The 27,545-nt window shown below is 40.4% G+C and overlaps 1 protein-coding gene across 2 annotated transcripts; it reads left to right on the top strand.

Annotated features, from left to right (window-relative positions):
* The first annotated feature begins 574 nt into the window (after positions 1–574).
* On the top strand, positions 575–27,530 carry LOC310735998 (guanine nucleotide-binding protein G(q) subunit alpha-like). 2 transcript variants are annotated; one of them, XR_014536417.1, is made up of 8 exons: positions 575–1,826; positions 16,123–16,307; positions 17,859–18,013; positions 20,074–20,202; positions 22,722–22,851; positions 23,080–23,233; positions 23,420–26,094; positions 26,140–27,530. XR_014536417.1 is itself a non-coding variant. In XM_083559356.1 (7 exons), exons 1-7 carry the CDS (start codon positions 1,691–1,693, stop codon positions 23,608–23,610), a joined length of 1,080 nt encoding a protein of 359 aa, XP_083415482.1. In that variant the 5' UTR covers positions 575–1,690; the 3' UTR covers positions 23,611–27,530. The 2 variants fall into 2 exon arrangements, 1 of the variants encoding a protein (XP_083415482.1); XM_083559356.1 differs by having other exon boundaries at positions 23,420–27,530.
* Positions 27,531–27,545: the final 15 nt, after the last annotated feature.

Genomic DNA, 27,545 nt, shown 5'->3' with positions numbered 1-27,545 from the left:
TATAATCCATATACGTATCTCTATTAAATACAGGTAGCACAAACTATTTTGCACTATCATGCATCTATTGTATGATGGGTGCTGCAATGTCTCACTGTCTTGTGTTGTTTGCAACTAAATGTTTGCACGTTATGTAGTGTCCTATTTAGTTGTGCTTTTTTGCATTATAATTTGAATTCGTGTTGTTTCATGAGGAACCTTGGTTCTGGAGGGGTACATAGTTCCGCTTCACAGTGTATTGTACTGTATGTGGCTGGAATCACAATAAAAGCCTTAAGTGGACTACTACCTTTGTGGGGACACTTGGTCGCCATTAAAACACACACACACACACACACACACACACACACACACACACACACACACACACACACACACACACACACACACACACACTTCATTCAGGTGGATCCACCCATGTTTACCACATTGTGGAATATTGACCAAGCTAAGAAGGGGCGTCGCCCGTCCCCACTCTGCACCGAAGCCACGCCCCTCAGGCTTTTTTTTTTTTTTTTTTTTTCGCGTTCTCCACCAAGCTATATTGACTCAAGAGCCCGCCTCCGGACACACTCCCGTTGTCCTGATTGGCTGTGCATGCTTGTCAATCACCAATCATTTCCAGCGTCTCGGCAGCGTACAGTTCATAGGGGCTCCAGCAAGCAGAAGGAGATGATGCGCTCGAAATAATTCGTTTCTTCAGACTTTATAAGACGTAATAAAAACGTTGTAAAGAAAAAAAAAAGATTAAATTGTGAAGCATTCGTGGAAGGTCGTAGAAAGAAATGAATGATCACGGCTACGCTTTGAGGTACAAGAAAAATAGGACTAGCGTGTTAGCTATCAGAGCTTTCTGAGGTAAATTAGCTAAGCTGTGTTTGCTAACGCTGACTAGCCAGCGCGCGCACGGCTGCAGTGAGACCGGGCTGAGGTTGAAGCTGGAATGGTCTTGGTTCTGCCTCTGTTCGCTGCATGTGGTGGGCTAGTTTCCTAGCTAGCTAGCGCGTCGGTCGGCGGAGTTAGCTGATGGACGGTTTTGCGGGCGCACAGCGCGACTACTCCGTCGTCGTTTGGTTTCGGTACTGGGGCGGTTAGCTTGGGTAGTTAGCAGAAATCCAGTACGGATGTCTTGGCAGGCAGCATCGTCCCGAACTCAACGGGACAACTCGAGTTGGTAGTCAGCATTATCGAACGGCGGTGTCCGGGGGGGGGGTCGGTTCCAGGCTTTAGCAGGCGGCAAGACGTGCTCATTAATTAGACAGCTGGTCTCCTCCTCCTGTATAGCACACGGTTAGCGTTCATGCTAACTAAATCAGTTATTTAATATTATACTAATTATTGAAGATCTAGGGCCTGTCCTAAATCTTTTGCTCGTGTTCATTGGGCTAGCTAGTCAACAGGCAGGTTACTCTCGTGAGTGTGTGCTCATATACATTATATATAAACATGTGTGTATAAATATATATAATATATATAATCAAACGTCCAAAGGCCTAGGCGATGTGCATGATTCTTTAGCAGCTAACGCCGTTTCTCTTCGCTGCATCGACACGCCGATTTAGGAAGGTAACCACCTGCTGAGACGGAGGCAGCAGCAAATATTCGTGCTTCTTCGAAAGGGGGAAAATATATAGATAGATATATACACAAACGTATATAAAAGATCGTTTTTCTGAACCACACTGCGGCGATGACGCTGGAGTCGATGATGGCCTGCTGCTTGAGTGAGGAGGCCAAGGAGTCGAAGAGGATCAACGCCGAGATCGATAAACAGCTTCGCCGAGACAAGCGAGACGCGAGGAGGGAGCTCAAACTTCTCCTCCTGGGTATGTGAGATCTTTCCAAGCTGAATGAAATGTCTTTAACATGGCTGGCTGGCTGGTGTGGCTGGATCCAAAATGATGCCATTTTGCAGTCAACTATGTTCATTGCATAAAAAGATAGTGGTGGTGGTGGTGGTACCGTCCAGATAGCTAGTACCCAGGTAATGTTGAAAAGACAGTGTTCTGTATAGCAATGGTTCTACAGACTTTCATGGCTCATATTGACTCTGAGCAGCTGAGACAGAACATGTTTTTTTATGGTCCTGTAAACACACACAAGCGTATTCCTCATACCTGGAGATACTCACTCCTACCTGGAGAAGGTGTGAACAGTACCGTTGTCATATAAATGTGGAGATGGGTCATATCGAATGCTCCAGAAGTACAAATCCAGGGATTAAATATGTGGTGTCTATTATACATATATTGTTTGTAATAAATGTATTTAATTTATTCGAGCCATGGTGTTCTTTTGTCCCACATATGACACCAAGCTGCCACTCCTGGGCACCTGAACAAGTGCAATAACCATGTAGATGCTCAGTTTTATAAATGAGATGAGTTGCTCTGGACAAGGACGACTGCCAAATGCAATAAATGTAAATGTAGTGGCGCATCACTAATCACTAAATGGTTCTATGTTTTCTTTTATGTTATTGAGTTGGGATCCCTTTAAGCATTCTGTGGTCAGGAGATAAACAGAAATTTGGTATGCCATCTGCCAGTCACGGGGCATGTATGCGGAAAGGTGGCAGAAACCACTTTCCTCCACTTCCTTATGCTTTGTTGCAGCAATTTTGTGGGGGGTGGTTTGGTGGTCTGGTGGTTTGTTTCTAAGCATGTGTTAACTTTCACCCATACACAGGTTGCTATCCAATGCACACTGTGGACAAAAGTTTTGGGACACCTTTTAAAGCCAAATGTGATTCCTTGTCAAACTGTTAACACAAAGTTGGAGAAACACAACTTGTGTAAGTTGCAATAGTACAGTGGACACAAAAGCCAGCTCCTTAAAGATATACTTTACATGGGTTAGAGTGGAAGATCTCCTGCTATAGAGCTCTAAACTCAACCGTATTGAACACATTTGAAATTAATCGGAATGTTCATTGCACCCCTGGCCTCCTCACCTGCACCAGTACCTGGCTTGTGGCTGAAGAAGCAGAAGCTCCACAACCATGCTCCCAAATCAAGTAAAGGTTCTTGTGAGAGCAAATTGGGGGCTAATTTGGGGAAGGGATTTTTAGAAAGCACATACTAATCTTTTGGTCAGGTGTCTACAAACCTTTGTCCATATAGTGTGTAACGGAAAGAGCAGACTGGTGGGTTGCGTTTGGTGGAGAAAACGGAAATCATGTCCGTGCTAACTCTAGATTCCTGGAGGAATCTCCAGGCCTCAACCAGACCTCAATTGGAGAACCATAGATGAGCAGTTATTTTAGTACAGGGGCATTAAAACAGTGGATCTGTGACTTTCATGTTATTTTCAACAGGCAGACACTCATTATTCCTGAGCGATGTGCAGACATGCAGAGCAACTTTACTGCAATTTCAAACCCCTCTTCTTCTACTGTTCAATAATTACACCCAGATCAAGATTTGTTTCTATGAAACCAAACCCAAGCAGTGCGATTACAAAGTCAATCAGATGCTCTTGTGATACTCTTGCTTCCTTAGTTATGTTTCAAATTTGTAAACAAAACCCAAATCTCCACATCTTTTATTATTTTGGATCTGATTAGATCCTTAGTATTTGTCGATCATATGGACATAAGTATTGGGACACCTGATATTTCTAGCCAGATTTCTTTCCCATTCTGTTAGCATAGTTGGAGGCACACACAGTTGTATAGGATTTCTTTGGATGCAGTAACAAAGTAGTAAATATTCCCTTCACTTGAACTAGGAGACCCAAACCTGTTCCAGCATGAAGATCCTCCTGTACAGAAAAGCCGAGTCCATGAAGATATGCTTCACATGGGTTGGAGTAGAAGATCTCCTCACTTAGAGCTTTGATTCCAACCCTATTGAACACCTTTGGGATGAATTAGAACGCTGACTGCATTGGGAATGGGAGGTTACAAAAAAGCACATAAGTCCTATGGTCAGTTGTCTAAATACTTTTGTTTATTTGCTTGTAAACACCTACTGACTATTGTATAGTAAGTGAAAATCAGTTTGAAGGTTTTGTGTGGATTATGTTTCAGAGGCACTGTCTAGGCAAGGTTCTGATGTGGTCCAGTCACAAGCTTTAGAATGACACACTCCATGTTCGGTACTGCACACTAAACGCTATGACGCTGCATATTTTTAGGAGTCATTTTAACTGAATTTGAAGCCACATTCGAACATGGCTTGAATCCTGTTAGCGAGGTTTGGAAAGATTTATTTTTTGTGCCGTTCCGGCTGTTTAGGCTTTATAAATCAGGTGTCAAGAAATCAGATTTGAGTTTCTGAAGTCTTTCTAAATTTGTGCAGGAGTAATATACCTGAAATGATTGTGGCTGTGACCGACGTGACCACTTCTTTTTATTTAAAAAAAAAAAAAAAAAAGAAAGAAAGAAAGAAAACTTGTTTATTCCCAAACCCGAGCCAGTGTCCAGAAGTGTAATGTCTCGGAGACATTTAAGACTCCTGTTGTGCATGCATGTAAAAGTTAATCGCTGAAAATCAAATAGAGGGAACTGAATCAGCGAGGTTGACATGTGATGTGAATCCATGGACATTGTTCCTCTGAGTATGCGCCGGAGAACGTAGAAACGATGCACCTAATTAGATCAGAGACTTAATTCAAATCTCGGGTTGAAAATCAGAATTGTAGGACATGTACCGAAATCTGTTACGCGTCCCAAATTCCAAATTTTTCCTCATGTTGCATGCACACTTGACGAAAAACCTGATTCGATGGGTTGCGTTACAAGGATTCTCATGGTTGTATTTTTAACGCTTTGTCGAGTGAGTAGTGTAATGTGTAGTTTAGAACATGGTCATGAGCCTGGTCTTGTGCTGTGGTGTAACAGCATCAATAAAAAGCCATGCCTTGTGCAGCCTATGTGCTCTGAGAGTCCATACCCAACCACAGAAAACAGAAGTCGCTTTTATGAGGTTCTTTTGGAAGGGAAAATAAATAGTGATGCATTAAGGAAACAAGGCAGGAAGCATTTTGACCACTCAGTAACACTTCTTCATCCAAGTCTTTATCCGGGCTTACGTGAAGGTCCAGGATGTGGTTCGCTGTCTGAAAGAGAGCTGTATTATTGCTATCAGTAGTTCCCTGTGTAAAATCCATTACACAACCATGTACCCATCTGCCTAATGCTAATGGCCTCATGCTGATCACTTATACTGGAGTTTGTGGGTATTTCTCTACCATTTTGATCACATGCCATGTCCCACCCACCACACGGATCCTTTACAGCAGCTACAGGCTAACGAGTGCTTCCTTCAAGACATATAAAACCTGCATGTCCAACTGCATGGTTACAAACTGGGCAAACAAAGGCCTTCAGAGGACAGTGTTATCTGCTCTCTTCTAGTACAAGGTCTATTAGGTTGCCCAAAATTGCTTAGTGTCACTGAGATGGACAGGGGAGAGTGTGTGCCACCACTCTTACCTTAATTTGGCTCTTGGCCTCAGATATGGTTGTGGCATCATTAGGGTCTTGTTGTGCCAATCTGGAGCTCTCTGGGTTTATATTTTGTATTCTAAAAGACAATCTCAAACCAGTACATTTTCACTGCAAAAGAACACTGGGTTCAGTTCACATTGTCTGATTATGGCAGGTGTGGTTTCCCCCAACAAATCTGATCTCTGGACTGTGTGTGTGTCTTGGCCAGCTGTGTCATCTTTCTGTCAAATTACATAACATGCAATTAGGAGCAGGGTTTCTGGAGCCGTTAGTTGATACTGAAAACTGTATAACATTTCGGATTTTATTTTGTCCCCAGATTAATCAGATTAAAAAATATATATTTTTAAATTAGATGTTTTACTCCTTATAACACTAAAACCCTGATTCATAGTTTGTTTACCTATAAATATTTATGTATAAAAGTTTACTTAAAATCTTTAATTTTAACATTTTTATAAAGCTTATAGTAGCTGCTTGTTGGCATTATGAATTTCTTATTTGAACAAATTCACTCATGCTGGGTTAACAAAACAAAAACGCAAAGCTGCAGCAAAATCTCATTTGAAAACCGATAAGTTAACTGTTTTATTCAAATGTTATAAGAAGAGAATGATATGGAGAAATGCAGCAAGCTCACGGGCTCAATACAAAAAATAAAAAAAATGCAGTGGTGTACAAATTAGCTAAAAACCACAAAATTGACTAAAATGTAATAATTTACTGGTGCGGTTATTTGCTGCTTTTAGATATAGTGTTTGTTTCCACCGTTTGAATTGAACCCATCACTGTCGCAAGCGAGCTGATCGTCTGATGCTGATGCTCGCAACTCACGACAGAACAGATCCAGTTTACACAATAGCGCTTTATCAAACTATACCATTTTCACAAGATGATTATCTCAAGTGGTTGTGTTATCTTACCGTCATGCTAACCAGTAACTTGCGCAGGCCAATTAATCGATAACGGCATTTGTTGACAAATTTCATTATCGATTTTATAATTATCTAATATATATATATATATATATTATATAAAAATATAGAAAGAGAGAGAGATTAATTAGATAATAATAAATTAGATAATGAAATTTGTCAACGGATGCAGTTATCGATTAGTTGGCCTGCGCAAGTTACTGGTTAGGAATGTTCAAAATCCACGTTTATGTTAAGGTGTAAACTTCTTATAGGGTATTTGATGTTGTAATTACACACATATACACACATAGACATAATCAAATACCCTATAAGAAGTTTGTTTAACATAAACATGTTGAATTTGAACATCTCTTTCCATTTTATATTTACTCCATATATATATATATATATATATATCACATTTGTTCATGTAGCCAGCTTTGTGCACAGGAGCATTGTCATGCTGGAACAGGTCTGGGTCTCCTAGTTGATGTTAATGGGAAATTTCATTCTAGCGCATCCAATGATGTCCTATACGATTGTGTGCCTCCCACTTTGTGGTGACAGTTTGGGGAAGAACTGCATATGGCTAAAAGTCAGGTGTCCCAATACATGTCTATATAATGTATGTATTTTTGTAGTATAGTTTAGTATGTCGCTTTAGTATGTTGCACTCTACGGAGGAGACCAAATCAGTAAAAATCCATTTGGGTAGTTTGACTTGGATCAATAAATTAGAATGTGAATAAAGCTTATTTTAAATGAGCGAATGATTCGTTGGGTAAATAAACAGTTCTACACCCCTCCATACGTAATTAGACCACAATACAAAACTGTGCCAGAGAAAGGTAAAGAAAGTAGCTCACTCATGTCATCATGCTATTTTCAGTTTAACCTTGACCTCGATGTAAAACCAGTCTACCTAATCACTAGGCTTCCCTGCAGAGTTCTGCATGGTTCATCAATCAGAAAGTACGAATATTGGCTTAATATAGATCTTTCTCACACGTTGTCTTAAATGTACTATAGTTTGTATTTAGTTGACGGGCACATCAGATTTCTATTTATTTATTTCCTTATTGGCCTGGTAGTCTAAATGGGTGGGCTCTCTCTCTCTCTCTCTCTCTCTCTCTCTCTCTCTCTCTCTCTCAGGCCTGGTGAAAGATTTGACTTTCAGTTTTACCCTGTAAGTTATTTAATGCTGTGCATTAGAAAACTCACTTGAAACACTAAAAAGGTTTTGACTTCTAGTTCATTTGGGACAATCTGTAAGCTGTTTTTGACTCCCAACCGAACCCAGATCCTGTTGAAACCCGCGACCCCATGGTGTGCTCTGCATCAGGTAGGTACGTAATTAGATGTTAATGCTGCATGCAGAGTAACAAGGACTTGTCCCATGATTTCCGGAAAAAACGGTAACACACACGGCCATTTGTGTTTGTAGAACTGGAGCATTGTAATTACCTCAACTTTTGGTGTAAGCATTTGTATTTGGCATTGAGGAAAATTGCACATTGCCTCCAAGGCTATCTTCTTACATGAGAACGATTTCCCTGTTTGCAGATATTCCTGTAAGGTGACATGATCTCCACTACGTGAATGTTGGTACACATGGAAATAACAACCTTAATTCTACATAGTGTTGTATAGAATTGTGCAGTTGATCCACACAAATGCAAACCTGTGACTCCATCTTCTGAATAAACCTGAAATCAGACTTGAGTGCAGTTGTATTCAGAGCTGCTTATTTTTTTGGACATGGAAGTTATAAGTTTGTTATTAATTGCCTCCTGTGCTTGAAGTGTAATTAAATAGTTTAATTATAGTTAAGTAATTTAGTTGCACGTTTTGTCCATTGTGTAATTTGCTCTTATATGTTGTTGCTGTTTCAGAGACCTATAGCTCTCCACTGTCTACTCGCAGTCTAATACATCTCAAAATGATAGAAATTACAGGCTTATTGGCAGAGAGGAGCACTGAGAGAGGAGTGATGGCTTACAGCAGTGGAGATAAGCTAGAGCCGGAAAGCAGCACAGAATGTGAACTGCTGTAATCAAGCACACTGTAAATAATGTTCTAGATCTAGAGTTGTATCTCATACAGGTCAGATTGTGCAAAATTTGCATTGAAATGCATGCCTCCTATGCAATATGGGCAAAAGTATTGGGACACAATTTAATAGCCATATGTGTAGTGGAAGACCTCTAGTGTTCTGCTATAGAGCTCTGATTTCAAACCTACTGCACCTGAAGGCCTCCTCATCTGACCTAATCAGTACCTGACACCTTTATGGCTGAATGAATCGCCACAAATCTCCACAAGCACACTTTAGAATCTAGTGGAACATCTTCCCAGAAAAGTTGAGGGTATTATAAGTAGTGTTGTCCCGATTAGATGATTGGATCGTGTATCGACGATAGGCAGAGATATCGCCCGAAAAGCTGAGGTCCATGGCGAATACAATAATAATAAATGAACAATTAATTTGCCCAGCTATAGTCTACTGTTCTCAACATCACCACCTAAACCGACATCTACAGAACAAAGATGAATTCACCTCACATTAAAGTTTCAATTAATTCCTGTAGTATATTAGGATTAGATTAGGCTGTATTTGAATATTTCTAGACAAACAAACTAACAAAGATTTGTTTGTTGACCTACTGTTATCATAGTTGGAGCTAGATTGAGCTGAGCTCGTCGTCTCGGCCAGCTGTGAGAGAATGCTCCGTTAAATGAACAACCAAGGCCAAAAGCACATTTCAAGTGAATAATTCAATGCCACATACAGGTTATGGCCTAAACGATTTAGCCATGGCCTTTCAAGCCCTTGTATGGCGACCCTGTTGTCTTCGAGATGAACGTTATTTCAAGACATTTTGCATTCAGGTTCCGGATTCCAGATCGTTTGCGATGATCTCCCTCGTTTTATTGTACAGATACGAGAGAGCAGTTTTGGTGAAGTACTTGTGCCCCGGCAGCTCGTACTGTTTGACAAACATCAGAAGTTGTTCTTTTGTACTTGGTGTTCTTTTGGTGATCATTTAGCAGCCTCAGCAGGGTGGTGTGTATGCAAATGTACAAAACGTGTTTGTCGCTTGAGACGATAAGGCGATCTGAAAATGAAGTTTATCGTTAACACTAATTACAAGAGCAATGTGGATGTTCAAAAAACATAATCTTGTGTCCACAAACCTTTGTCCATATAATGTGTAGGCTAAATAAGGAAACCTGTAAAGAATTTAGTGACATTAGGGAGAAACATGTAGAGAAGATGGAGTTCCGCTGTACATTTGGTCAGAGGCCGGTTGTCACCGGTACCGCAATCATCCCCAGGAGTAACCAAGACAGATCCTTATGATTAGTGATAGAAAAGCCCTGTTTGTGTCTGCTTGATGGAATAAAACCACATTCTCAATTATTTGAGATAAGACACTTCTGTAGTCACCAAGCTGGAGAACTTGCATGATTTTTAAAAAAACGGATAATCTGCAACTGAGATGTTTATAAGAGGGAATAGTTCAGGAAGTTGCAGAGCCAAAAGCACACCGGGACTATGCTTGCTGCTTGGTTTCTATAGATTAAACCCATCATTGTGGAGGAGGAACACAAGTGTTCTGGAGAGCATTCATGTGGACAAACACAAGACTAGTACAGGGTAATTCATCAAGGTGAATTTTCTTTTCCCCTAGATCATCTGATGAACTATCAATGAACTGAAACAATCTCCAGAACCCCCTGATACACATGCGCATGAACATGTACACAGTATATGCCCTTTTATATTGGTGTAGCTGGAGATGTTGTGTTTTTCGATGATATCCATGTAGCAGCACCAGTCTAGTCTTGGGCAGTTTGTGAGCTTGTGTGATGTGTGAGCTCATCCGTCATGAGTGCAGCGTGTAGAATCGGCGAGGTTGTGTATCTGCTGTTTGGACCCGCTAATATCAGTCTCTGAATGATGGCACTTTAATGGATCATCAGGAAGCGCTTTGTAAGTGTGGTCCTGCGTTGTCAGTTTGACTTATGTAGAGCCCTGCAGCTGTTTTCATACTTCTGTGATGGAGCTTGAATTTTTTTATTTTTTTTATATCCACATTCATGCTTGTTCCTTCTGATGTTTTAGCCATCTGCCTGTTGAGAACAATTGCATCCGGTTTCATCTAAACGTGTAATGAGTTTATGGCTTGGGCTGCCTGTGTGTGTGTGTGTGTGTGTGTGTGTGTGTGGTTCAAGTTTGTGGTTCAAGTTTGTGTTTGCTTTGCTGTTTTATTCTCTTATCACACTGTATTGTGTGTGTGTGTGTGTGTGTGTGTGTGTGTGTGTGTGTGTGTGTGCAGTGACAAATAGGCCAAGTATTTTCTGTGTGTGAGAGGGAGAAAGTGTGTTGGCGTTCTCCACACACAGTTGCTCCCCGTATCAACCCACACTACTGCTGTACACACGAACGCATGCTGTTGCTGTGTCACATGATGCTCAGGAAGTGAAAGAAAAAGGGAACAGGATTGGTTTTCTGCTCCCTACAAGATGCAAGAAGGTGCACTAGAATTCTTATGACTAGCATCTGTCTGCTGTAGCATAGGAATAGACCGATCTTTAGCTCTGTGCGTTCACATTTACAGCAATATCTAAAGCGGACAAAAGTTTGTGGACACCTAAGCATTAGGTTGGTATGTGGTATGCTCTTATGATGTCCAATCTTCTGGGAAGGTGCTCCACTAGATTTTGGAGTGTGATTCTGGAGATTTGGTCATTTTGCCAAAAGAATGTAAAGTCAGTAAGAGAGATGAGGAAGCCTGGGGTGCAGATAGCATTCCAATTCATCCTATAGGTGTTAAGTAAGGTTAAAATCAGATCAGTCCACTCAATCTTCCAATCCAATATGAGTGCACGTGGCTGGTGAAGTTGGGTGTCACAATACTTTTGCAAATATCACAAGCATTTGTCCAGGTGTTGGTGAGGTGAGAAGGCCAGGGTTTCGATCGGAGTTCCAGTTTATCCTGTTAAATAGGTTTGAGATCAAAACTCTATGGCAGACCACTCAAGATCTTCCGCTCCACATTTTATGCACTTTTTGGAGCAGGATTGGGTCTTCTAGTTTAAGTGAAGGGAAAACTTGGTGCTACCACATCGAAAGACACCTTATACAATTGTCTCCAAGTCAAAAGTCTTTAATATTTTGTCTTTTTAATATTATTTATAATGTTTAATATTCAAATGTCTTTAATAATTTTAGGACTATTATTTGCACAATTTATTTCAGTTTTTACCCTTTTCCATTAATGATTCATAATTCCCCCTGAAGCTTAGCCCTGCGGTTATGGACTGCCCCCTTCATTTAAGTGCTTTGAACCACAGATGCTAATAGTCTTGATGGTGGTCATGACACGAGTCCATCCCTGGTGCCAATTTTAACATAGTAGCTCACATCTATGTCATGGTTCAGTATGGTTCAGTCGTATCTTTGCAAATCGCTGGTTCTTGAAGGGAAATCATGAGTAAAGAGTTTGCATGGCATTAAATCTCATGCAAATCTTTAAACATTATCATCCTGTGGTCAAAAAGGTAGCAGTGAATATTGTAAATGACTCTCCTACAGCTGGCCTTTCCGAGGTATTAAACTTGTCAAGGTTTTAGGTTGGGATGCACTGATTGCGTGATCTAAAGAAAAGTTAGTGATTTATTAGATGAGTGAGTACGCTGTGGTGAATAGGGCTGACAAATATGACCTGGTATACAGAAGTTGTGACTTATTTCATTTTGCTTCGATCCACAGTAACAAGTGATTTACAATTAACATCTACATCATTGATGGTTTGCTCTTTTTTTTATATAGTTACATTTTTTTTTCCCCGAGAGTTTCTTAATTACAGCCACATATGGCTGGAAAAGTCAGGTTTTCTAAAACTTTTGTCTATCTAGGGAACAAGAACTAATTTCACTGACTTTCCTCCCTTTGTTAATAAGTGGGGGAAAAGTGCAATAGTCTTTGCTTACATTTATTATTATTGCTGAGTGTATAAATATTTTGTGGAGACTAAAAAAAAGGGGGTTGAAAGGACAGTCATGGCTTCTCCTTTGTGTTAAAATCCAGGCCGAATCTCATACTCCACCTGCTCTGGCCCCCATTTAAATCATTCACTATTGTTTTCCGCACAGTTATGCAATGATTCTGATTCTGGCACAGACACTATTTGCTTTATTGCTATCATAGATTTACATTTTACAAGTATTATGTGTTTGATTGACAGGAACCAAAACAGGTCAGGCTGTTGGATGAGCTTAAAAGTCTATTACAAGGCAAAGAATGTTGAGAATGCTCATAAAATCAGACCAAGGCTCTACACATGGCTTATCTTATTACATGGCTGATATCTTGCCATGTTCCTGTTTCTTTTAACAGTCCCCACAACTATATTCTCATGCCATTTTACTTCAAGTTTATGCATGCTTTCCTTTCCCAGTCAAAATCTTAGCTCCTTGTGGGAGTAGTGGAAGTGATCAGGCAGGATTTTGTTCCGTCAATCACACTGTTGTCCCAGGCAACAAGAACCCGGGCTGCCATTGCACGGAGTCAAAATAAATGACATCAGCTTTTACTTCAGCCCACAGTTGTCCCCACCGTCTGGAGTAATGGCTTAATGGCTGATTTGAACCATATATCAAGCTCATGTGCTCTTCCAATGGCTCCTGAGAAATGACCATCATGCTCATTTAATTCAGTGTTTAATACGAGGTAATTGTGACTTTTACATGTCTGTAGAAAAGTCTAAAATTCCAAAACATCTAATATTTATATTTCACACAGCTCTGAGAGGGCTCTTTTTGAGAATTAATTATTTTTCCCCCCCTAGGAAATTAACCTTGATTTCAAATAATTGCACTCCATTCATTGGAAATTGAGTTTTTTTTTTTTTTTTTCCCACTTTGACATTGTTTTTTTTAAGCATTTGATCCATTTTTAGCCTTTCAGTTGCACGAGATTGATTTGTTGCACAGATGTAGAGAAGGACATGGAGCAGGGCACAGCAACAGCCTGCCTAGTCACATTATATATATATATATATAATTTTCTCCTGGAACCAACGACACTCCATCCAGTATTTCAGTGCCGTTTAAGTGTAATACCCCCCCCCCCCCCCAATCCCCAAACACATACGTAAACGTACTTCTATTTGTGGTCAGCTCCTGTTGTTTGCCGTGCACAGGGGGTGTGCTGTACCGCTGTTGGCCTACTCTTTGAAATCCAGTTTAGTGTGCACTAAATGCTTTAAAGGGTTACCATGACGACCAGGGTTGCACAGGGACCGAGTGTGGTGGTGAGCGTAGCCCAGTTTCTCTCTCTCTTTCTCTCTCTCTCTCTCTCTCTCTCACACACACACACACACACACACACACACACACACACACAATGAGGAAATATGGAAGTATGCTGAAGCAGGGCTGCAGCGGTGCAATTGTATTTACAGTATCAGTGACTCTTCGAATGTTATTATGCATCTTTTAGAATGCCTTCATGACTCAAAGAGAATTGAAGGATGATGCTTTTTGATGTGGCTCAAATTACACAACATGACCTGATAGTAATGGACCCCATCAGCATTTCATTGTCCGTCCTTAAAACACTGATTCAGGGTCTTTACAAGCTCGAGTCAAAACTTTATACTTATGTTGAAACAAACTGGTCATAATTTTTTGATAATAATTGGCAGATGGAGAGTTTGTTTTCATTGCAGAAACAAAAATTCAGCAGATGAAAAGTAATGGGTAAAACGTATTCTTAACGCACACACAATATTTACCTCTGAACTTGAACCCGAATGGTACTACAAGATTAAACATCGTGAGGAACTGAACCTCATGAGAGTAGTCAGAGGATGATTGGCAGACTGGTTTGGACTGACAGGAAGGTTACAGTAACTCTTACAATGCTTTACAAATGTGGTGAACAGAAAAGCTTTTCACAGTGTACATGTTGAACTTTGCTGTTCTGTACAAAAAGTGACTTCCTCCCTATTAGTCTGCATTGAGTTCAAGTTCACTGTAACTGTATAGCTGAGCTGAAGGTTTGGGAAAACATTTCCTGGTCTTCTTTCTCCTCAGACCTTCCCATCCAGAAGGTGTTTACTTTCAACGAACTGCGACACAAGATATTTTTTTGTGTTTTATTTTATTTTGTTCTTCTTTTTCCTTTCACTAAGGAAGCAACATAATCCAGATGAGTCATGAGGACAGCTATAATAATTTTGTCCAATCAGTTTATTTACTACGTCTTTGGCAATTCCTTTGAAGTCCCGGTCATCAAGTTCATATGCCATCTCTGCAGGAAATAAAGGTTGTTTAAGTTAAGTAGTAGGATGATGAGGCCTGAATGCTGATTGTGATGTTCAGCATCAGATTCTCATGTTTTGTTTTGTTCCTGGTCATCACATGGCTCTACAGTAGATGAATCTAAGGATATGCAGCCTGGCTGTTTAATGTGTTTCCCTGATCAGCTTCCTTATGTGTGTGAGAGAGAGGGAGAGAGAAAGAGACAGAAAGAGACTATAAGGTCAGCATGGAGTACAGCTTGACAACCTGCTTTTTCTCCTCTTATTTTAGTCGTCTCATTTATCACAACAGTAGTTCCACTTGCTTTCTTGGAAATGTGGGACGTGCTGCTTTAACTGATAGTGGTGTCCTGAAGGGGTGGGTGATGGTGGCAAAATTTTATATTATGTTATTTTTAAGAGACAAAGATGGTGTGTGTTGGATGAAATGTGTACGTCTGCTGTGTACACACAGGCATTAGGTCATTCCAGTCTTACCGGTCTTTGTCATCAAATTAATTACAAGACAAATGACCGTGTGATCTGCACATCAAAGCAAATATAAACTTGAACTATATGGACGAAAGTTTGTAAACACCTGACCATATGGTTCTTTTTGAACATCCCATTCCACAATTGGTCCCCATTTGCTGGTACCACTTCCACTCCTGGGAAGATGTTTCACTAGATTTTGGAGAGTGCTTGTGGACATGTTGCTCATTCAGCCTGAAGGATGTTAATAAAGTCAAGTATTGATGGAAGTGAGGTGAGGTGAGGAGGCCTGGAGTGCAGTCAGTGTTTCAAGTCATCTCAAAGGTGCTCAATAGGGTTGAGGTTCGAGCTCGAATGCAGTCCACAAATCATGTGAATTATATGTTCATGGAGCTGGCTTTGTGCACAGGGGCGTTGTCATGCTGGAACAGATTTTGTTCTCCTAGTTCAAGTGAAGGTACAATTTAATGCTAGCCCATCCAGACATTCAATGTGACTGTATCTTCAACTTTGTGGTAACACTTTGGAAAAGTCAGGTGTCCCAATGCTTTTGTCTATATAGCACTTTATTTGGTGTTTCTGTTGTGAAAACTCTGCTTGACCAATGAAGAACCCAAATCATTCTGACTGCTGTGCAAAAACAGTTCTGGCTAATAATATAAACTAATGCCGGATGCTCTACACATCATTTGGTTTCCAAGCTCATGGTGAAAAATGTGATTCTCATATTGCTCTTTTGTTACCATTACAGCAAAAACAGTAGTTGTAAAAAAAAAAAAAATAATAATTCTGGATTGTAATGAGCACTACGGGCTCGGCAGTGATCACTGTAGAAACATGTTAAACATCAGACGTTTACACAAGAACATCTGAGACGCAATATTTATATAGGTACACGATTTTGTTGATGGCATATTTCATACCTTTTTTTTTTTTGTGTGTTTCTTTCCAGGCACAGGTGAGAGTGGCAAGAGCACCTTCATCAAACAGATGCGCATCATTCATGGCTCGGGCTACACCGATGAGGACAAGCGCAGCTACACCAAGCTCGTCTACCAGAACATATTCACCTCCATGCAGGCCATGATCCGTGCCATGGACCATCTCAAGATCCTGTACAAGTATGAGCAGAACAAGGTGTGGCACATTCACCAAAATATCAATTATTGTGATGAGGTCACAGGTGTACACTGTCCACAAATCTGTGGACAGTGTTTTCTTACCAAGTTTTTGTGCTTTTGGAACACACAATTTTACTTTTAGTCCCTATTTGCTATAATAACCTTCACTCTTTTGGAAAGAAGTTCCACTAGATTTTGTAATGTGGTTCTAGAGATTTGTGCTCATTCAGCCTCAAGGGTGTTCATAAAGTCCTGATGTAGGTGAGGTGAGGAAGCCTAGAATTCCGTCTGTGTTCCAATTAATCCCAAAGGTGTTCAATAGGGTTGCGGTCAGAGCTCTAGAGCAGGCAATTGAAGATCTTCCATTTCCTTTAATTTAAAATATACATTCATAAATATGGTTTTGCACAGAGACATTGTCATGCTGGAAGAGTTCACATGAACAAAAATTAACTTTATCTAGAGACCTCCAATATAATTGTGCCTCCAATTTATGGCTGAAAACACATAGGGCTGGAAACATCTAGTGTCTCCAATAATTTTTGTCCACAGTACAAATTTATTTTGTATATATTGGTTTTCTTTTCTTTTCTTTTAACTGCTTTGACATCCATATAGAACTTCTAGACAATTATTCACCCAAACATCAGGGGATCACCAAGACAGCCATCCATTACCAGGAATACCAGTTGGGTGGAACTGGCTGTATGATGCCCAATTTTAGCTCTTGTCTTTCTCCTTTTTATTGCCATCATCGTCACCAGACACTGAAACGAACCGACTTTCCACTCACGAACCGACGCTCGTCTGCTCACGAACGGGCACACGTGCAATCACTGACTTGTAAATCATCTGTAACGTTTATATCTTACGATAGTGTAAATGCTCTGTTTTGCTAAATTGTTCTGTAATTTGTTAAATTATTAGGACCTTACAGTATACTAACAAATTCTGATCAACATTCTTTAAGATTCCTGGATAGGCTAGGCCATGTCTCGACTTAGAATGGAGATGCGTTACAATGACCTCATCGTAACTTAAAATATGTCTATATAGTAATTTTTATATATTCCACAATAGCTGTATGTAACTATATGAATGGTGAGCTCATGTTCAAACAAACTACAGTCGACATAAACTAGTATCTAAATCAAGGTACATAATCTGTTTTGTATAATTGTGGGAGCCACCAATCCTGATTACAATTAAGATGATTTAATCATAGTCATAAACCCCTAGGCTTTAGAAGCAAATAACCACTTCATTGGTCCTCTGATACGGTCCTAAAAGCACATGAATTTGATTAAGTGTGAATGCTCATGTCTCAGTGACTTTCCAGTGTAGAGTTACTGTAATGTGATCTGGCTTTTGTTAAAGGAATCTCAATGTTCATTATGAATTACAAATATTCTCTGTGGAGGAAATCATTCTATCCCCTACCCTAACCCAGGATCATCATCCAGAATGAGAAACAGACCATCTTTTTCCTTCTCTAGAACTTCCTTCTTCATTTCAGAGTTGAAAGTTAAAGTACAGTGGTGACCAGGAATTTGCTGTCTATCCACAGGCCAATGCTCTTCTGGTGAGGGAGGTGGATGTGGAGAAGGTCTGCTCTTTTGATCAACCCTACATCAACGCAATAAAGATGCTGTGGGCTGACCCGGGGATCCAGGAGTCCTACGATCGCAGGAGAGAGTATCAGCTGTCTGACTCCACCAAATAGTGAGTGTGTTTATATTAACCAGGGACCATTCGTAACAATGTCTAACTTCTTCTTTCGGCTGCTTCTGACAGGGGTCGCCACAGCAGATCGTCTGTCTCCAAATGACTGTCCTTTACAGCCAAAAACCTCCTCCTTGGTCTTCCTGTCAGCTCCATTATTAGCATTCTTCTATTGATATTCTTCATGTCCCTCCTCTGCACATGTCCAAACCATCTCAATCTCGCTTCCCTTACCTTGTCTCCAAAACGTCCTACATGCGCTGCACCTCTAATAAACTAATTTCTAATCCTGTCCATTGTCGTTACTCCCAATAAACATCTCAACATCTTCAGCTCTGCTACCTCCAGCTCCACCTCTTTTCTTTTACTCAAATCCACTGTCTCTAAACCATACAACATCTCAGGTCTCACCACAGTCCTATAAACTTTCCCTTTCACTCTCACTTCTACTACTCTTCTATCACAAATCACTCCTGCTGTCACTCTTCTCCACCCACTCCACCCTGCCCTCACTCTTTTGTTTACTTCTCTAACACACACTCCATTACTTTGCACTGTTGATCCCATGTACCTGAACTCCTCCACCTTCTCCACCTCTTTTCCCTGCAGACTTTAATATCCCTTCTCTCCAGCGCTTACCTCCACCTCTCCAGGCTCTTCTCGACCTCCTCCCTACTCTTACCACAAATTACAATATCATCCGCAAACATCATAGTCCATTAAGACTCCTGTCTGACATCGTCCTTCAACCTGTCCATCACCATTGCAAACAGGAAAGGGCTCAGAGCTGATCCTTGAGCCAGTCTGTCGTTCCTTCTGCACACTTTCCTCAAACATGTCCTGCACCACCCTCACATACTTACCACTGCCATTTCGATCCTTTTAGCAAAATCTACCACCACCTGCCCGTTCACATTCCATATCTATCCATCACCTCCTGATCATCTCTGTTCCCGTCACCAACATGCTCATTATTTACTCCAGAATTTTTTTCTTCTCCTCAATCTCACAACCCACTTGTGGAGCTGTTCCAGACATTCATCGCCCCTTTAGCTTCCAGCTAACCCTATCAGCTAACCCTATCAGCTAACCCTATCAGCTAACCCTATCAGCTAACCCTATCAGCTAACCCTATCAGCTAACCCTATCAGCTAACCCTATCAGCTAACCCTATCAGCTAACCCTATCAGCTAACCCTATCAGCTAACCCTATCAGCTAACCCTATCAGCTAACCCTATCAGCTAACCCTATCAGCTAACCCTATCAGCTAACCCTATCAGCTAACCCTCTTCACCTGCACTACATTCTTACTGTACTCTTCCTTCAGAATCACACCTACACCATTTCTCTTTCCATCTACACCATGATAGAACAGTTTAAACACCTCCAATGTTCCTGGCCTTACTCTCTTTCCACTTGGTCTCCTAAACACACAACATCTCTACCTTTCTCCTCTCCATCATCAGCTCCCTCTCTCCCTTTACCCGTCATAGTACAACATTTAAAGTACCAACCCGAACCTCCACTCTCCTCCACTTCTCCATTTCCTGTTGTCTCTGTAGACGTCTTCTTCTCCTCCTTCAGCCAACAGTAGCACAATTTCCACTGGTACCCTGTTGGCTAACGATGCCTGTGGCGGTCGTTGGTAACCCGGACCTCGACCGATCCGCAATGAAATTATGGTTCGTGATCCACATATTTTATTTGGCACATGTTTTTACGCTGGATGCCCTTCATAACACAACCCTCCACCTTTATCCGGGCCTGAGACCGGCACTAAGAGTGACCTGACTTGTGCAACACTAATGGCTGGGTTCATAACAATGTCTAATATTTCACTTTTAAAGAAATTTAAGCCAAATTTTAATGCTTCATTAGCATCTCCTGATTAATTGAGATGATTGAATGCCGAGGAAGGCTGTGGGCTATCTGCTCCCTTTTTAGAGTTGCAGGCCCTAAAGCTCTGACTTGTTGAGAAGGCCTGGTCAGATTTGTTTTAAGAGTGTCTCCTCTCATGCCTGAAATTTTCTTTTTTTTTTCCTCCCTTAAACAAATTTAGCTATCTAAGTGATCTGGATCGTATCGCAGACTCATCCTATCTACCAACCCAGCAAGATGTCCTTAGGGTCCGTGTTCCAACTACTGGAATCATCGAATACCCTTTTGACTTGCAAAGCATTATTTTCAGGTAAAAATCACAAGTATTTTTTTCTTATTTTCCTGTTAGGACTTGTGTGCTGTTTAATTCTTGGGTTATGGTTAAAATAAAAAGTGTATATTATAATGTTTATAAAATTTCCCTATTTTGATATCAATCTTCTTTCATTCATGTACAAGAAATGTACATCATTTAATATTTAATGGATTGTCATCATTTCTTTAAATCACAATAATTGATAGTTGCGATGCAGATGCATGTACTGTCTGTCTGTATGTATGTATGTATGTATTTATATATAATATATATATATATAATCAGTCAAATGTATCTGGACACCAGACTGTTGCTGATAAAATTGCCCACCCCCCTGTTGCTGTTCCAGCATCGTGCACAACACAAGCTCCATGAAGATATGCTTTACATGGGGTAGAGTGGAAGATCTTGAGCTCTCAGCCTGCTATAGAGCAAAGAGAAATTTACTACTTTGCCATCACATCCATAGACATAAGTGTGTGCCTTTGTAGTAACATGCTTGATGAAGAACCACATACTTCTGAAAAAGCCAAGTGTCCCAATACCTTTGCCCATATAGTATATAATCGTAGTTAAAATATGTAGTTCAAACATACGTTTTGAGGATAAACCTTTACGACGTTGGCATGATCCTAACCAGAACCCCGAACCGTTGGAATGTCGAGTATGTTGCACACGCAGCTAGGCCATGGAATGCAGCAGAGCAGGATATACCACTACTGCATTAGTTTGCAGCATCTGACACAGCGAACACATCAGCTCGGTCATGTAGAGGTGTTGTATTAAGGACTGCAGCTTTGTGATGGGCACAGCAGCCCTCTGCAAATACTTATCCTCCAGCTATTAGAAGAGCGAGCGAGAGAGAGGCTGCCACTGAACCGGAGTCATTACGAAAACAAGCAGATCGACAGGAAGCCAGTGTGCTGAGCCCGCCTACGCGGACCAGCACTAGAAATAGCACCGTTCCCAAAGAGCTTGGACTCGAGAGGTTCCTTTTTATCTCGGTATGCTCGCAGAATGAGCTTTATGCACTGCATTCACAAAGCTCTATGCTTTTCTTAAATTCACATGCCGATTGCGAGATATTTAAATCTAAAGGTGTTCATGAGGCCAGATTCATTTAAGAGCTGCATTATACTGGAAGTGATTTAAAAACCGAGTGTAATTTCTGTAATGGTTACAATATTCTCTGTCAAAATGCATCAGGTGTAATTGCTTCAGAAGCAGATGAAATTGTGTGTCTCACAAAGCTTCCTTTACTTGGAAGCACTTATCTTTTGTAAGTAGGTCAGACGGTCATTCTTGCTGCTGGAAAGGAGGTTGGGTGATGTGAGGAAGCTTTTATTTTAGGCTGATGCTCCTAAAGGAGCCATTTATCAGTCTGTACGCCTGGACCCCAGAGACACGGGTACAAAGATCGAGGGGTTTTTACAACAGCTGCTCTCAGGATTTTTTTTTTAATTAAACTGATTGAGATGTTGGTGGATGTTTGGATATTTTATGTTAAAAATACTGATGATAAAATTAGTTTGGAACATTTTGTGAGCAGTAATTCTACTCACTTTCTGAATGTTATATTGAGGACATTATACATACTTTATACATAGCTGTAGGTTTGTAGGCTTCCCTTGTTCTTACATAGCCTTTATTCTTTCTTTCATGAAACTTTATTTATCTTGCTCTTGCTCAGCTACTTCTTAGCCTATAGAATGCATCCAAATTGGCACATTTTCAAAGTCCATCCTTATCATCCTGTTGTACTTTCGTATTGTGTGCCATCTGCTGCAAGAAAAACAGTTTCTGTTATGTACAAAGGTTTGTAGACACCTGACCATAGGATTTTAACATCGTATTCCACATTTATTGCCCATATGCTGTTTTAATTCCTCTACTCTTATGGTAAGATGTTCCATTAGATTTCGTGGATATTCATTCAGCCACATTGTGAAGGGAATTTTTAATGCTACTGCATCCAAAGATATCCAATCGAACATTTGTCAACAGTTTGGGGGAGAACTGCATATAGAAACGTCGGGTGTCCCAATACTTTTGGACATTTAGTATATATTGTGTGATTAACTGATAGATAATTTAAGATATGTCCTTCAGCTTGCTGTCCTGCTTCAGGTTCTTATTGAATTTCCTGGGATTTGACACTGAAATATTTATTTTTTTCTTTTCACACATTCATTTTTCACTTGCAAACATGGGAAGTGTGTGACTGGAAAAAATGGATGACAAAAGCACTAGATGATACCATAAATCATGAATATGCTAATGTCAAGGCATGTGGCACATACAAACATACAGTACAGTCAATATGATGTATAAGATGGATCTAGTAATATTTAACAGGCAATACAAATATTAATTTTTTGTCAATTCTTGGTCTGGAAAACATTCTTACCTCATTAAAATCGCTCTGGCTGAAACTTCAGATGCAGTTTGAATTTGCTCTTTACTGCATGAATATCGTGCGTATCTTCTCATCTTCTAGTTTTGTTCATTCTTAGGATGGTGGATGTAGGAGGCCAGCGTTCAGAGCGCAGGAAGTGGATCCACTGCTTTGAAAATGTGACTTCCATCATGTTCCTCGTTGCCCTGAGCGAGTATGACCAGGTCCTGGTGGAATCCGATAATGAGGTATGCCTTTTGGATAAAAATCTTTTATAAATTTGGTAGTTAAATGTCTACTAACAAACATTTAATAGTGTTTATGCTGCTTTGGTGGTAAATTCTTGATTCCAATATCCATGAACCAGTCTCCTGGACTGAGTTGAAATAATTTGCATGTCCAGCCTTGTGTCTTGGAACCGTAATTCTTGTCTCTCCTTTAAGTTTTTTTTTTTTTTTTTTTTTTTTTGCCCTTAGAACCGAATGGAGGAGAGCAAAGCCCTTTTCCGGACGATAATCACCTACCCCTGGTTCCAGAACTCCTCAGTCATTCTGTTCCTGAATAAAAAAGACCTGCTGGAGGAAAAGATCATGTACTCTCATCTGGTTGACTACTTCCCAGAGTTTGATGGTACATTTTGTTTTCCACTCTTATAAAGCTGTTTAGTTTTAATTGGAAAACAGAGACCCCAAGTGGTAACAAGATGATTTACAACCCTAGGTTTGTTATTAATTAAACACCTAGTGCAGGTGGATTTATTTAGAAAACTGTTTTGTAAATAACCCTAAACAACCAAACCCGTCTGTCTTCTTGCAGGTCCACAGAGAGACGCCCAGGCAGGACGCGAGTTCATCCTGAAGATGTTTGTGGAGCTGAACCCCGACAGCGACAAGATCATCTACTCGCACTTCACCTGCGCCACGGACACGGAGAACATCCGCTTCGTCTTCGCCGCCGTCAAAGACACCATCCTGCAGCTGAACCTCAAAGAGTACAACCTGGTGTGAAGGAGGGGGAGGGATAAAGAGGGACACCTGCAGCTTCATGCACAACACGATTTTTAATGTATCCTACATACATCCACGCTTGTAACATAATCAAGATTTAGACTGACACAACTCTGCTTTTTTTTCAGGCACAGGTCTTTACGTTTTGTTGTTCATTTATTTTACCAAATGTTTTTCCTTCGGTCATTTCTGACAGCGTTATCAGTTGCTGCGGGCAGCGTTTTGCCCTATTCCATCAGCTGATAACTCCACTGCTTGTCCCTCCTGATTTCCTCTCTAACGAGAGAGTTAGGGCACTTAGTCTGTGTGGTGGTGCTCAGTAGAATTGCGTACAAATCGTAAGAACCTCAGAATCCCTGACCCTTGATCTTAGGAGAAAGTGGTGTGAATGGAGGCTATAACTCCATGCCAAACTATCAGCACAGGCAACATTCTAGCAGGGCATTGAGTGCAGTTTTATATTATATAATATTATATAAAATATTTTTTTCTCTGCGTGCCTCTCCAAGGCTAAACCTCACCTTGCATCTTTTGAATGTAACTTGATTTGATTTTCAACATCTAACCGGACGTCAAGACGTTTCACGCCGCACGGCAGAGACCTCGTGCATTTGAGTTTTGTGTATTAGGAATAATTGAAACATTTCTCACAGCCCTACTGCTGTAGTAAAATAAAAAAAAAAGGTTATCCGTGAGTTATGTGGAAACAGATTCCCTCTTTCTGAACGAACGAGGAGCGGATCAGATGAGCGCGAGTCGTATCGTCGCCTCGCTACCATTTCACACACAGTTTTAGAGGTCCTTTATTCACAATAGAGCGCACAACTCGCAAGCGCTTTTCCTCCTCCGTCTGTACCGTCTGCCAAATTTATATCTAGCTACTTTTGACGTTGATTCGTTTGCTACTTTTGTTTCTTTTTTTTTTTTTTTTTTTTTTGCCAGTATTGGTTGGTACAGTTGAAGGGATTTGAGAAGAAAAAAAAAAAACGACCAAAAAAAAAAACTAATGTATTTAGAAGTTTTGCGAAAACAAAATCGTATTTTCTCCTGTATGTTTACATGCATTGTTAAGAATCAGTAGTTTCAGTATAAACCCAGGTGTTATTTTGCCACATAGTATCTCTTATTTTCGACAATGTGATATGCTTACTAAATCCTGTTGTTCTGGAGTGCGTCATGCGTACTTGATGGTGAACATTGAACATTTCAGTAGTCGGTGTTTGTGTGGCAACAGTCTGAAGTAAATGCTTGGAAAGAAAAAAATAGGCAGTACGTTCTCCGTAGCGTTCAAACTGCTGGTTCCATGAAGAACACTTTCTCTGGCCGACGTCGTCCCACACAAGCGTGCTGTACAAAAGTGGAATCGATCTTCTCTATTTATGTAATTTATGGACCAGATATATTAATGTTAATAGGACTTGTTTTCCCCTTGCCATGGTTGTTTGAAATGAAAAGGGGAGGAGTCCATACTGCTGTAAAATCTATAGGCTAATCTACTTTACTTTCAGTATTTTGTACATGCTTGTCACCTCTGTTTTTTTTTTGTGTGTGTTTGGGTTGACAGTTGCCATTTCGAAGATGCGCTTTATGCAAATAGGAAACACAAGAATTTATTAGTGGATAATCAACACTTAGTAGGCTTTCAGCTGCGACCTGAAAGGTTTGACTCGGTATCGGTAGTAGTAGTTATGCTTGATGCCTGTGTAAATTTCTTAGCTGTTGTGGTAAGGAGATGATTTTAGATTTTCTTTGCAATGTAATTCAGGTGAGTTTTCATACTTTCATTATAAGGGCTAATAATGGGTGACCTTGACAGAATGCAAGAACACTATGGAGTCTGAGACAGCAATAGGTGCACCGGCGCGAGAAGCTGAAGCGGGGTGACGTTGTCTTCGTGTGTGCGTGATGGCATGATTATCGTCTCTACACATTTAGTTTGCAAATGGGATAAACCTGACAAATCATATGTTTTGTCTGCAATGCGATGGGAAGCTCGGGGTAATTCTAGGCTTTAACGGACAGTTTTTTTTTTCCCCATCCGTTCACTACGAGATGGAGATTGAAAGCGCAAGAGTGGGTTAAAAATGCACTACACCATTCTAATTTTTTTCACAAGCTTTTGGCATATTTATGAATAAGATCTTTAGGGGTTGGTACAACAACAGATCTCCAGAACCTCAGCCTGATCTCTGCATCATGCTTTAAAAGAACACTACCCAGAATCCCCCTCACTGATTCGGCTCCTCTATTCGATGATGATTGTATAGTAAAGATGTACATACAGTTATAGGCGAGGAAACATTTTTCTCTTTATTATATTTCCCTCACTACTTGTGATCTGTGTTTTTGGTATTTAAACGTAAGGGTTGTGCAGTTTGAGAACGGGTCCTGATTTTGCTCGTGCCACAGAATTAGCATGTGACGCTAATTATTTTTCGCCTGTATTCCAGAAGATCGTTTGGTCTTTGGCTTGAGATTTTCAGTGTTGCACTTCACATTCTGTTTATTGAGTATTTCTATGACTGTAAGCCCTGTCTACATAACGACTCACTTTTGGATCGAGAAGGTTAACGATGACTACGTTCATCACACACTTTGTTCACGTCACATGGGCGGCTGATGGATTCAGGTGCCAGGCCACTGCTGCTGTATATTTTTATTCTTTTTTTTTTGTTTTTTTTTCCCTTAATGTGCAGTTTATGGTCACTATTAACTCACTGAAACTCTATTTTTGGGACACGTATGGTCGATTTGTGCCAGCTTCAAGGTAATATCGAGCCCTGCCCTATTTAGCCATGCATCTCTGATTATACGAAACTTGTGTATTTGTTTATATTGAATATGAAAGCTAAGGTTTGGACTGCATTGTACAGAAGCTGCATACATTAGACATACTCCTGCCATTTCTCACTAAAAGGAAGCACTACAGATCTTCTTGTAGGGCAACGTATTGCAAAAAAACACACACACACCAGACTTTTTACCACACCTAAGCATTAACTCTTTCATGATGATGTCGGTTCGAGCCGCAGAGTTCTGTGTTGAGTTTTGTTCTCCTCGGGCCAGCGCCCGCACCGAACCCGCTTCGCATTAACGGCTGCCGTTTGTCCGGTTTTGGTCGAGCACATTCCTGGTACTCTGAGATGTGAACACTAATTAATGGAATGGATGGTTTTTTTTTTTTTTTTGGGGGGGGGGGGGGGGGGATTGCTTGAGGTCCATACTGAAGTGTTGGATACAGGAAATATGAAGCTAATTTCTCTTACTACTTTAATAGTATTTGACCTGTTTGTAGGACCACTCCATAGTTTTTTTTTTGTTTGTTTGTTTTGTTTTTGGTAAAGAAAAAAATGTCGGTGTATAAAATCAGTTTTTGTTTGTTTGATTTAGCTTTTTTTTTAAAGCATACCAAATGTAAATGATGTACTATAATGTGTGCCAATCCCCTTTCTTTGTAGAGCCAGACTTTTAACAAGTGCCAATATTGTGTAAAACCATATTAAAAAAGAAAAGAAAAAAAAAAAAGAAAGAAAGGACTTGGTCAATGTATTTTATGGTCCTTGTTTTTCCAAACAAAACACCAAGTATGTGATTTTAAGTTAAACAGATAAAGGACACTTCTATTGCGTATTTAAGGTTCAAGATGCTAAACTTCTTCTGTTTTTAACTCCAATTCCATCTTAATTGCATGTGTGTGTGATTGGCTGGGGCTTGGGTGGGCGGGTGGGAGGGACGAGGGGGGGGGGCAACAAGGGGCTTAATTCTTTCTCATTTACAGTGTTTTAGCCATATTTCTCTTTTCTATGGTTCATTTCAGCCACTGTTGCCTGAAGCTCATTCAAACATGGAAACAGTTTTCATAACCTTCTCCTTCGAAGAAAAACTATCTGTTTTAAATTGGAATAAACTTTGTTCCTATACTCTGTGTTCAGGTG

The sequence above is a fragment of the Silurus aristotelis genome, assembly GCF_946808225.1.
Source record: "Silurus aristotelis genome assembly, chromosome: 13".
In the NCBI taxonomy this organism is placed as follows: domain Eukaryota; kingdom Metazoa; phylum Chordata; class Actinopteri; order Siluriformes; family Siluridae; genus Silurus; species Silurus aristotelis.
Note: the sequence above shows the minus strand (reverse complement) of the source record. Positions and strands in the feature narration are given on the sequence as shown.

What these genes read in the sequence shown, in the direction of transcription:
- LOC310735998 (XM_083559356.1), top strand. Translation starts at nt 1,691, where the DNA reads ATGACGCTGGAGTCGATGATGGCCTGCTGCTTGAGTGAGGAGGCCAAG. An exon ending in GCTCAAACTTCTCCTCCTGG is followed by an intron (nt 1,827 to 16,122) that starts GTATGTGAGATC and finishes GTTTCTTTCCAG; the next exon opens with GCACAGGTGAGAGTGGCAAG. An exon ending in ACAAGTATGAGCAGAACAAG is followed by an intron (nt 16,308 to 17,858) that starts GTGTGGCACATT and finishes GTCTATCCACAG; the next exon opens with GCCAATGCTCTTCTGGTGAG.